The sequence below is a fragment of the Peromyscus leucopus genome, chromosome 9 (genome assembly GCF_004664715.2).
Source record: "Peromyscus leucopus breed LL Stock chromosome 9, UCI_PerLeu_2.1, whole genome shotgun sequence".
Taxonomy (NCBI): domain Eukaryota; kingdom Metazoa; phylum Chordata; class Mammalia; order Rodentia; family Cricetidae; genus Peromyscus; species Peromyscus leucopus.
The window spans coordinates 70,131,916-70,144,921 of record NC_051070.1 but is presented as its reverse complement, the minus strand read 5'-3'; the positions used below and the strand labels follow the sequence as shown (position 1 = coordinate 70,144,921).

At 41.0% G+C, this 13,006-nt stretch overlaps 1 gene segment (V, D, J or C); it reads left to right on the top strand.

Annotated features, from left to right (window-relative positions):
• The first annotated feature begins 10,168 nt into the window (after positions 1–10,168).
• LOC119088533 lies at positions 10,169–10,796 on the top strand. The segment is given in 2 exon segments: positions 10,169–10,265; positions 10,413–10,796. Coding segments are annotated over 2 exon segments (372 nt in total).
• Positions 10,797–13,006: the final 2,210 nt, after the last annotated feature.

Here is a 13,006-nt window from a genome sequence, read left to right as displayed (position 1 = left end):
GTCCAGTGGTGAAAGTGGGGTGTTGAGATCTCCCACTATTAATGTGTGGGGTTTTATATGTGGTTTAAGCTTTAGTAATGTTTCTTTTACATATGTGGGTGCCCTTGTGTTTGGGGCATAAATGTTCAGAATTGAGACTTCATCTTGGTGGATCTTTCCTGTGATGAATATGTAATGTCCTTCTTTATCTCTTTTGATTGATTTTAGTTTGAAGTCTATTTTGTTGGATATCAGGATGGCTACCCCTGCTTGTTTCTTAAGACCATTTGATTGGAAAGTCTTTTCCCAGCCTTTTATTCTTAGGTAGTGTCTGTCTTTGAATTTGAGATGTGTTTCTTGTATGCAGCAGAAAGTTGGGTTCTGCTTTCGTATCCATTCTGTAAGTCTATGTCTTTTTATAGGTGAATTAAGTCCGTTGATATTAAGGGATATTAATGACCAGTGATTGTTCATCCCTGTCATTTTTGGTGGTAGTGTGTGTGTACTTCCCTTCTTTGGGGTTTACTGTTGTGGCTTTATCTATTGCCTGTGTTTTCGAGTGTGTATCTGACTTCCTTCGGTTGGAATTTTCCTTCTAGTGCTTTCTGTAGGGCTGGGTTTGGGATAGGTATTGTTTAAATCTGGCTTTGTCTTCGAATGTCTTGTTCCTTCCGTCTATGATGATTGAAAGTTTTGCTGGGTATATTAGTCTGGGCTGACATCCATGGTCTCTTAGTGTCTGCATTACATCTGTCCAGGTCCTTCTGGCTTTCAAAGTCTCCATTGAGAAATCGGGTGTTATTCTGATGGGTTTACCTTTATAGGTCACTTGGCCTTTTTCCTTGGCTGCTCTTAATATTCTTTCTTTATTCTGTACATTTAGTTGTTTAATTATTATGTGTCAAGGGGACTTTTTTGGGGGTCTAGTCTGTTTGGTGTTCTATAGGCTTCTTGTATCTTCATAGGCATTTCCTTCTTTAAGTTGGGAAAGTTTTCTTCTATAATTTTGTTGAATATATTTTCTGTGCCTTTGAGTTGGTATTCTTCACCTTCTTCTATCCCTATAATTCGTAGGTTTTATCTTTTCATGGTGTCCCAGATTTCTTGGACATTTTGGTTCATGACTTTGTTGGCTTTAGTGTTTCCTTCGACTGATGAAACTATTTCTTCTACTGTATCTTCAATGCCAGAGATCCTCTCTTCCACCGCTTGCATTCTGTTGGTTATACTTGCATCCGAAGTTCCTGATCTTTTACTCAGGTTTTCTATTTCCAGCATTCCCTCTGTTTGTGTCTTCTTTATTTTTTCAATTTCCCTTTTCAGTTCTTGGACTGTTTCCTTTGTTTGTTTCACTGCTTTTTCATGATTTTCTTTCAGTGCTTTATTGTTTTCTTCCAGAACTTTATTGTTTTCTTGGAGGGCTTTATTGTTTTCTTCTAATTTGTTTGCCCTTTCCTCTAGTTGTTTACAGCGTTCTTCCAATTTTCTTGTCTTTTCCTCTACACAAGCCTCTACCTTCTTCATGAAGTTACTCATAAGGCTACTTTCTTCTGCTTCTTCCAATTTTTGGTGTTCAGTTCTAGATGTTGGAGGCGGGCTAGGTTCTGGTGATGCTGTATTGCTCTTCATTTTGTTGTATGTACTTCTGCCTTGACGTTTGCCCATCTTCTTGTGGTTCCTTCTTGGTCTTAACAGTGTACTTGTTTCAGAAAGAGCTGACAGATTCAGGAAGACTCTCTCTCTTGTCCAAAAGGGAGTTCTCTTGTCCAACTCTCTGGTCCAGAAGGGAAGTCGGGGGCAGGCTCTGGTCCAGAATGACAATTGGGGGCAGGCTGGGAGCTGGGGGCCGGTCTCTAAGTCTCAGGAAGTGGCTGGAGTCTCGGGCAGATGGGCGTGGGGGCAGGGTGCGGAGATTGCAGGGGCTGCCGGGGGGGCTTGGAAAAGGGGATCCCTCCCGGTGGGGCTAGAAGGGGAGCTGCCCGGTGGCCAGAACCTGGTGCCAAGTTGGGCAGGTCTTCCCGGAGTGGCTGGTGCCCAGGGATGGGGTCCGGGTTGGACCCAGGTACTCACCTCTGGTCCAGAAGGGAAGTCGGGGGCAGGCTGGGAGCTGGGGGTCTGTTTCTAAGTCTCAGGAAGTGGCTGGAGTCTCGGGCAGATGGGCGTGGGGGCAGGGCGCGGAGATTGCAGGGGCTGCCGGGGGGCTTGGAAAAGGGGATCCCTCCCTGTGGGGCTAGAAGGGGAGCTGTCTGATGGCCAGAACCTGGTGCCAAGTTGGGCAGGTCTTCCAGGAGTGGCTGGTGCCCAGGGATGGGGTCCAGGTTGGACCCGGTATTCACCTCTCGTCCAAAAGGGAAGTCGGGGGCAGCTGATTTAACTTTTGTAAGTGGTATCCATCAAGAAAATTGTCCATTTCTTTTAGATTTTCCAATTTTGTGGAGCACAGGTTTTTGAAGTGTGACCTACTGATTCCTTTGATTTCTCAGTGTCCCTTGTTATTTACCCCTTTTTCTTTCCGAATTTGTTACTTTGGATATTCTCTCTCTGTCTTTTAGTTAGTTTAGATAAAAGTTTGTCTATCTTGTTGATTTTCTCAAAGAACCAACTCTTTGTTTCATTGATTGCTTGTATTGTTCTCTTTGTTTCTATTTTATTGATTTCAGCCCTCAATTTGATTATTTCTTACTGTCTTGGGTATGCTTGCTTCTTTTTGTTCTAGAGATTTCAGATGTGCTGTCAAGTTACTAGTATGAGACTCCTCCAATTTCATTTTTTTCACTTTCTTTTTATTTATTCTTTGTGTCTCTCTCTATTCTTGTTCCATTTTACTGACTTTTTCCACTTTGCTGCTGACTTTTCTCTCCAGGTCCTGGATTCAGCTCATCTACTCTTTCAGGTCATTGGGGTTTTTTTTTTTTTTTTTTTTTTTTTTTTTTTTTTTTTTTTTTTTTTTTAACCAAAAATGTTTCAAAGTTACACTGGTGCAATACCAGTACAAATATCATGGGGGCAACCAACCACTTTCCAGTTAGATTTAAATCCTACTTCACACGGTGAAATCTGTACCTGGCACTATTGTTCGACCAAGAACCTGTGGCTAGACAGATCAGAGCACTAAGGAAGACCTTACTATTATTGTACCATTACATGAACATAGTATTAAGCCAACTCCTAGTGACATCATTAAACCCACAGATTAATTCATGTTTCAACCCTCATCAGAGAAGTTTCTATTAGCAGTAGATGTCAATTGACACCGTAATGCACAACTAAGTGGTCAAGGTGCAGAGAATAAGTGACCATGGAATGCTCAGCTGAAAATGAGATATCTTTATCATATTTCATTCTCTCAAGGTTCGGAAATCATTGAGGAAGAGGATGCAGAATGACTGTCAGAGCCAAGACAGTAGATGAATACAGAGAAATGGTGTCATCTGTGTTGGAGGACATGGGAGTTACAGCAAGTAACAAGTGGTGTTCAGATGCTAACCCACCAGAGGAATGATTCTCTGATGGAGGAGAATCCACCCAAGCATGGCCTGTGGGAACATTGACTCTAGAAGCTATTGCTCCCGTCTGTAATTTCACTTGTGCAAAAGCAGCTTTGATGTCTCCCCAATACTTTCATTGTAATGTGTAAACTTATGTGATGTGTATGTGTAATCTCATGATTGCATCTTATGGGCACATGTATGCATGGATGGCCAGGAAGATGACTTCTCATTAAACTGTATAGTTTTTATATATAGAAAATATACTAGGATATGCTTCATAATTAGGTCTATTATCCCTTGAGAACTATAAGACACTTAAAACCCTGCTTTGTTCCTTTTACTCAGACTAACACGAGAAAATAACAATTTCTCCCCAGTCAAAGACAAAATGCACACAGTTCATTTTTACCTTGGAATAAGTTCAAATTAGACTAAATACCTCTGTTTATGGATCAAAAGTATAAAACTTTGCAGCCATGTACAAGGTCAGAGTCACGGGTGTCTAACCAAGGTTAATAACACAAAGCAGCCTAAAATATCATGCCAACTCCAAGTCTAACTGATAAAAGACCTATGTTTCGAAGCTTATGTCACCAGGCACTCTGCCACCAGGCTCTGATGAGTCCTACTCCTGAAACCTTGAAACTTTGTGTTGCCATAGTAAATGGCTCTGCCCTTATCGCTTACCCAAGGAATGTGCTTTTAACCAATGAGATGTAACTCTAGTAATTGCTTCAAGTCTCCTGAAAAAAAAAAAGGTATATTTAAGTTAGATAAACAAGAAGCTAGGGAGAACTGGAGTAGAGAATTGAAAGCGAGAATTAAAAAAGGATTTAGAACTACAGAACAGAAACTAAAGAATTAGAGCTAAGAAATTATAAACCATCAGGACAAGAGGATTAGAATTAAAGAAGAATAAAAAAAATGACTCTCAGAAACTGTGTGAAGTTATTCTAGAAATCTTTCAATCCTAGCTCCTGAGAAGCATTCTCTGAAGATACCCTGGGTAGTGTCTCTGAGGACTGGATAGGACGTCCAGGCTACTAAACCTCTGGACATAGGGCTGGAACATAAATCTTAAAGAGTCTTAAAAATAGAAAAAAAAAACCCTGGCACCAGATATTGGAGTGAAAGCTGAAAGATTAGAGAAACAGAACAAGCCACAGCTGACTTCACCTTTGCCAACTCCTCAGGTGATCCTGTTTCCTCATACTGAAAGCCTCTGAGTCCTCACCCAAATGGATTTCAGTTGAACTACTTAAAAGCTTCTAGTTCCTGGTCCTCATGCCTTATATACCTTTCTGTTTCCTGCCATCACTTCCTGGGATTGAAGGTGTGTGTTCCTCCCAAGAAAAGACATGAAATCTCAAGTCCTGGGATTGAAGGTGTGTGCCACCACTATCTGGCCTCTATGTCTAATTTTGTGAATGGCTCTTTCTCTGATCCCCAAATAAGTTTTATTTGTTAGAGCACAAATAAAATATCACCACAATAGGGCAGCTGCACATATGAACTCATCAATTATGACAATATGCACATACCCCATGCAAGCTTAAAACAAATAAAATCCCAACATAGAGAAGGAAGAGAAGAGGTGGGAACAAAGGCCCACCTGTAACCAAGGAGCCATTGACACTTGAAGAAGGTGGGTCAGTTTTAACTGTAGATGCCCTGCTAAATTGACCACACTTCAGTGGAAAGCCACACATCCGAGAGTATTGGAAAGGACAAATTGGACTTGATGGGTAAAAAATGATCATAAACTTGGATGGTTGGATGGATGAATAGGGAAGGGGTATAGATCTGGGAGGAGTTCGGGGGGTGAATATGATCAAATACTTTGTAAGAAATTCTCAAAGAACTAATAAAAATTTTCAAAAAGATGAGGCTGGAGAGATGGCTCAGATGTTGAGAGCACTGACTGCTCTCCCAGAGGACTGGGTTCAATTCCCAGCACCCATATGGCAGTTCACAACTGTCTTTAACTCTAGTTCTAGGGGACCTGACACCCATGGCAAAATACCAATACACATAAAATAAAATCTCAAAGAATTCTTAATCTTAAACTTATATTGTTCAGTATCTTTGCATTTAGTAGTTGAGTTGCAGTGTTTTGAAAGATTGATATCACCTTTCTTCATAACGTCTCCTGTGACTCTCTGTTATGATTTGTGTTGTCTGTTGGTTTAGAAGTCTCTTCCAATTCTTACTGATCATCCTATTCTTGAATGCTCAACCCCTGTACCACTCTATGGGGAGAAAGCAAACAGTTATGGCAGGAACATCAAACCATAAAAGACAGAAATAATAAGATGGGATTTCTCCCTAACACTGAGCAGTCCACTGCAGGAGTCACTACCTCACCAATACTCACAAAACTCAATCAAGGCTTAGCATTGCTGTGGGCTTATCCTGAGGGTAAGCATTCCCATCTGCATTTTGTCTGGCTTACCTTTTGAAAACTATTTCTCGATTGCCCCTAAAATTCCAACTAGATGTTCTCATGGTTGGCACTATGTTAGACTAACTTCTCTATGACATATCTTTCTCTGTTTTTTGTGGGTTTTTTTGTTTGTTTGTTTGTTTTTCTCTATCTTTTCTGGTATCCTTTTCACTTCCTTTGTGGATTTCTGACATTTTTATTTTTATTTGGGATAAAGCACATTTTTCTCTATTCTAGTATTCCTTCATTACCTCACACAAAAGTATCCTCCCTTCAGTCTACAAGCTTACCTATAAGTTGTTAGTTCATAGATATCTGAAAGAAAAAAAAATCTTGGAGGTTTTGTGATATTTCATTGAATTTATAGTAGACTTCTGAAAGAAACTGAATCTACTGAATCTTCTAATTAATTATTGTGAGTTAATGTTCCATTTTTTGATCAGTCCTTAACTTTAGTCAGCACTGCTTTGAAATCCTCTAGGAATAGGTTTGAGAGTCTTTGACAAAACAAACAAACAACCAATAGAAAGTACTCAAAACACTTTATCAGATTGGTATCTGTCCTAATTGTCATCATAGAACCTTCATCCAGTAACTGATGGAAGCAGATGTACAGCTAAGCAATGGGCCAAGCTCCTGGAGTCCAGTTGAAGAGAGGGGGGATGAATTATATAAGCAAATGTGTGTGTGGGGGGGTCAAGATCATGATGGGGAAAACCACAGAGACAGCTGACCTGAGCTAGTAGGAGCTCATAGACTCTGGACTGACAGCTGGGGAACCTGCATGGGACCCAACTAGGCCCTCTGAATGTGAGTGACAGTTATGTGGCTTGATCTGTTTGTGGAGCCCCTGGCAGTGGGACCAGGACTTATCCTGGATGCATGAACTGGTTTGGAGCCCACTCCCTATGATGGGACACCTTGCTCAGCTTTGATACAGGGGTAAGGGGCTTGGTCCTGCCTCAACTTGCTATGCCAGACTTTGTTGACCCCCGGAGGGAGGTCTTGCCCTCTCTGAGAAGTGAAGGGAGAAGTAGCAGGGGGAAGAGAAGGGGAAGGAGAGGGAACTATGGTTGGTATGCAAAATGAAAAAAAAAACTTTTAAAAAGAACTTCAAACAGAATATGTAAAAATACCTATTGGATAAAAGAGAAAGAATTTGAAATATTTGAAAATAGAAAAATTGTTTTAGCAGACTCTGAAAAATAATGAGTGTGGCTTACTAATAGACACATGGAAAGGCACTCTACATCAGGGGTCAAAAATATATGATTCAAGTCAAATCCAGCCATTTTTCTAGTTTGTTGACTTTCTGTAAAATGATGACTGTATTGAGTACTAAGAAGAAGGTCAAACAATTATCCAATATAAAGACTACATAAGGCCACATTCTTGTCTGTATGACTCAGCTTTAATAAGAGCAGAAGGACAATCTAAGAAGAAATGCAGCCTGTGGGCCCACTGTGTGCTGAGAAAAGATCTCACATCAGGTATGATACATATGTCACATTGCAGAAGCATCATTCTTCCCAGGTGTGTCCAGTAGTCTAAACAAGACTTTAGATTCCCCAAGTCACACCTCAGTGCAGGATAAAGTGTGCTGTAGCTGCCCTCAACATGGACTAATTTTTTCTTTTCTTTTCTTTTTTTTTAAGAAATTGTTTATTCATTCCACATACCAGCCATGGATTCCCTCTCCTCCCTCCTCTGCTTCTTCTCCCAGCCTCCTCCCACCCCAGCCTACTCCCCATCCCCTCCTCCTAAAAGGTAAGGCCTCCCATGGGGAGTCAACAAAGCCCAGCACATTCAGCTGAGGCAGTCTAAGGCCCTCCCTCTGCATCAAGGCTGTGCAAGTTGTACCACCGTAGGCAATAGGCTCCAAAAAGCCAGTTCATGCACCAGAAATAGATCCTATTCCCAATGTCAGGGTTCCCTCAAACAGACCAAGCTACACAACTGTCTCACCCATGCAGAGGGCCCAGTCCAGTCCTATGCAGGCTCCACAGCTGTCAGTCCAAAGTTCATGAGGTGCCAGAAGAAGACTCATCAGTACAGGGGTTTCTACACAGAAACCTTTAGGGAGCTCAGGAAACCTCCACATTTGGCCACAGAGGGGCAGAGCTGCATCAGAGGAGATGAAGTGTCTTTCTTCTAAGTACTCATCAATGAGCCAGAGATGAGTACAGAGTCTGTACTCATCAGGTTGCATTTATATATTTATTTGCACATATATATAATTATAATTTTTAAAAGAGTTTATGAATTTAGGGAGTGAAAAAGGGCAGGAATACAGTAGAGATTGGAGGAAGGAGAACGAAGAGGTAAGTTATATAAATACATTTTAATTCTTAAAACTGAATAAGACAAATTATCTCCTAACTTGCTTAAATATATTTAGAGAACAACAAATACATATATCTATCTAGCATTTTCCTATATTATACCTGTTTATCCTGGACCCATAGTGTGGACAAATAGGAATTTGCAAGTAAACACTATGAAGACACATGCTATGCTTCAAGGCTGGGGCCACATCACCTTCTCTAATGTACATTTCTCAGGCTGTCACCCACACTTGGTCCGATCTCCAGCCACATTGATATAACCTATGCCTGTAATTATGTAGGTGTTCTTTCCACTAGAAAATCTACTCATGGTTTGAAGCCAGCTCAATCTTCTCATCCATCAGGATCTTCTCTGACTGGATCAGGAAGCAGTGTCCACACCCTTCCTTTATCATCCTATCTAGACACACAGGTGTCTTTGGTAGGCTTCAGTTTTCTGTTCTTGAGTGATGAGACTAGGTTGAAGATTGGAACTGTGCCTGTCGAGAAAGACACCGGAGCACTCCCATACAGTAGGCACTCAGCAAATACAAAGCACTTCTTCCTCATCTTCAACTAAACTTGCTTCTATCTTCAGAGTACCTTTACTTTTTTTCTTTTTTTTCTAGTTTTCATATATGAAAACAAATATATGATATTTTTCTTTATGTGTCTATTTTGATTAATATCATAGCCTTCAGGTCTATCCATTTTCCTATAAATGACAAGATTTCATTCTTACACATGGCTGAACATACTCTCCTGTTTCATATGCAATATCTTCATTTGTCTGGTGAGAGGTGGTACCAGGCTATTTCGACAGCTTGGCTATGATGGTTTTGCTGTGGAACCAGTGTGTAATGGTTTCTTATATGCAAGCATGTGGAGGTATATCTCTAGCTTGATGACTTCAGTTAGTTGGATAAATACCTACAAGTAGAATAGCTGAATCACTGGCAATCCTTCCATTCTTTGTTTTTATCTTTCTTTAGAAACCTTTTATTTAAACTTTCCTATAAAATATATTTTGATCATATTTCAACTCCCCAGCTCCTCTCCCACCCCCCACCTACCCAACTTCATGATTTCTCTTTCTTCCACCCTCTCCAATAAAAAACAAAAACAAAAGGCACAAAACCTAATAAGAGGAAAATATCAAAACAAAACAAAATGAAGCAAAGAGCCCATTTTGTGTGGAGTTCAGGGCCTGGGACCTGCCATGGAATGTGGTTGGATATACCTTTTGACCCTCCATTGGGAAAAACTGATTTTCCCTTTCCTAGGAGCTATCAACTAAAATAGCTTTTTTTGTTGGGGATGAGAACACATATTCACTCCCCCTTCTCAGTGCTTGGATTTTTCTCTTTTGAACCTTTGCAGGTTTTGTGCATTCTTCCACAGTCTCTGTGAGTTTATATATGCCCCAGTCTTGTTGTGTCTGTAAGACACTGTTCCTTGGAGTCATTCACCACCTCTGGCTCTTAAAATCTTTCCAGCCCTCTTCTAAATAGATCCCTGAACTTTGAAGGGAGTACGTTGATGAAGACATCCCATTTGTGGCTGAATGTCCCAAAGTCTCTTACTCTATGCACACTGTCCAGTGGGTGTCTATGTTAATTCCTGTCTACTGCAAGAAGAACTGTCTTTGATGAGGTTTGAACACAACATTGATCCATGAATAAAGCATGTCTATACTGCTATTCTTGGTGGCTATAGCTATAGCATGTTACTATCATTGTGTAATGAATGGTTCCTTATAAGAAAGGAATTTCTAATTTTCAATGACTGTATTTTCAGTGACACTAAAGTTGAAAAAAATGGGGATGTGCTTCCTAGTTCAGAAATAGATTTAGTCAACGTGTTTCTGAAGGGTGGAGCCTGTTGAAAGAACTGAGGTGCCTATGAAGTTGGAGTCAGTGTTCGGTGGGGAGATAAAAGGACACCTGAATTCTCACCGAGCTTCAGCTCTAAGAGGAATGGACAAGATTCTGAAAGCATCATTTTTAGTCCTAGCCCTTCACCTAGCCTGTGAGTCATAGAAGAGATAACCCAGGATATGGGTTTAATGTGGAGGCAGAAGGGAACTGGGGCACCAGACAAAATCATAAATGTGGAAACCACAAGAAGGTAATACATATCTGGGAATCTAATGGCATTTGTTATTTCTCTACACAGGGGTGAGTGGCCAGCAGCAGGACAGACGTGACCAGCAGCAGGTGAGACAAAGTCCCCAATCTCTGACAGTCTCGGAAGGAGGGACTTCAGTTCTGAACTGCACTTATGAGGACAGCACATTTGACTACTTCCAATGGTACCAGCAGTTCCCTGGTAAAGGCCTTGAATTCCTGATAGCCATAAATTTAGTGTCAAATAAAAAGGAAGATGGAAGATTCACAGTCTTCTTCAATAAAAGCACGAAAGAGCTCTCCTTACACATCACCGATTCTCAGCCTGGAGACTCAGCCACCTACTTCTGTGCAGCAGGAACACAGTGATCTCTAGGCACCTGCAGCCCATACCCAAACCTGCAGCTGAGGCTCCAGCAAAACCCTGCTGTGGGGCTGAGCCTGGCAGAGGTGCAGAGGGGTTTTCATTTGCAGGAGCAGGTGACAGGTGTCACAGTGAATATGAGGATTAGACTCATTCAGGCCAGAGACTGAGCTAGGTGAAGTCATGGCTTACTTTTCTCCAGTCTCCCTTTGCTCCTCAGGCATCACTGGAATTTTAGATCTATTTCTTTAACTAGCTTAGTTGAATTGTTTTCCTTAGTGGTTATGCAAATAGCTCTCTGTGTGGTTGGTTTGTCCCAAATGGGAATTATAACATCCCCATCTCCCTACACTCTTGTCAACAGTGTTGTTAATGTGTGGTTATTACAGTCCAATGTCAGTCACTTTGACTGTAGCTTCTGTGATAGAAATCACATAGAATTGTCTTTTACCTTAATATTCTCTGATGACAAGGGAAGTGGTGATTTGCATGACCACTGACCACTTCTACTTCCTCTTGTTTTGAATTTTATTAATAAGAACTTTTAAGATTCATGCTACACAGGGCTTGTCTCAACTCCTGGCTAGAGTAGTCTGTGAGGCTGGATCATCTCAACCAGCCACCTTGAAACTGTCCTGAGTAGTTTGTAGCCCAAAGATGATCAATAATCTACCTTCCTTCCTTCCTTCCTTCCTTCCTTCCTTCCTTCCTTCCTTCCTTCCTTTCTTCCTCCCTCCCTCCCTCCCTTCCTTCCTATATATAAAGAAATAACTCCTTTCTTTTTTGTCTACATTCAGAAAATTCAAGTATGTAAACCAGGAGGCATTCAAGGGATGCAGGTGTGTTTACAATAGATAAATGACATCAGTGAGGAAGGAATGAAATTTACTCACATAACAAAAATATATAACTTTCATCAAAGAAGTAGTTTCACATGTGGTTTTCGTAGATGAATCAAAACGTATAATGTTGAGTATAAAAAGTGAATGTCAGAATGAGACATACTTCATGACATACTTATAAGAAATCTTGAAAATTCAAATGAAATATTGTATATTGATATTTTCATATTATTTCAGTATTATTGTTTTTGTTGTTGATGATGATGATGATGGTGTGTGTGTGTGTGTGTGTGTGTGTGTGTGTGTACATGACACAGAGCACCCGTGGAGGACAAAGGATAGCTTTATAAAGTCAGTTCTCCCCTTTCTCCATTACCTGAGTTCAATCCTAGGAACTAGGCTTCCAGGGCAAGTGCTTTACATACTGACCCACCTCACCAGGTTTATATATTGTTTTCTAATGTGTACCTACAAGAAATATTACAAGTGCCCTGTATAGAAACTTCTCAATCATGATTTCTCTTTAGACACAAAAAAGAAAGGAGTTATTTCTTTATATATAGGAAGGAAGGGAGGGAGGGAGGAGGGAGGGAGGGAGGGAGGGAGGAAGAAAGGAAGGAAGGAAAGAAGGAAGGAAGGAAGGGAGGGAGGGAGGAAGGAAGGAAGGAAGGAAGGAAGGAAGGAAGGAAGGAAGGAAGGAAGGAAGGAAGGAAGGAAGGTAGATTATTGATCATCTTTGGGCTACAAACTACTCAGGACAGTTTCAAGGTGGCTGGTTGAGATGATCCAGCCTCACAGACTACTCTAGCCAGGAGTTGAGACAAGCCCTGTGTAGCATGAATCTTAAAAGTTCTTATTAATAAAATCAAACCTGAGCCAGGTATTGGCATGAACTGGAAGATCAGAGAACCAGAACAAGCCACAGCTACCTTACCTCGCCAGATCCTCAGCTGGTCTTGCTTCCTCAAACTGGAAGCCTCTGTGTCCTCATATCTGAATGGCTCTCAGCTGAACTATGCAGCTCAAATACTAAAAGCTTGACCAGCCAAATGCTTAACCAGCCAAATGCTTCTAGTTTCTGGTCTTCATGCCTTATATATCTTTCTGCTTTCTACCATCACTCCCTGGGATTAAGCGCTCACTTTCTGGGATTAAAGGTGTGTGCTACCACTGCCTATTCTAAGTATTTAGTGGCTTTTCTGTTCTCTGACCCCAGATAGGTTTATTAGGGTACACAATATTTTGGGGAACACAATACCACCACAGCCCTGCACTTTCCCATTATACAGGGACTTGACTATATAGCTAGCTCTCCCAAGACTTGACAATTATCCCAATTTTTTTTCAGGGTCCCTTAAGATGCCATTGCCCCCAGACAATAGGAAGTAACTTTAAAAACATGATACCCATATTCTCAATAGATGGGGTGGGTAGTTT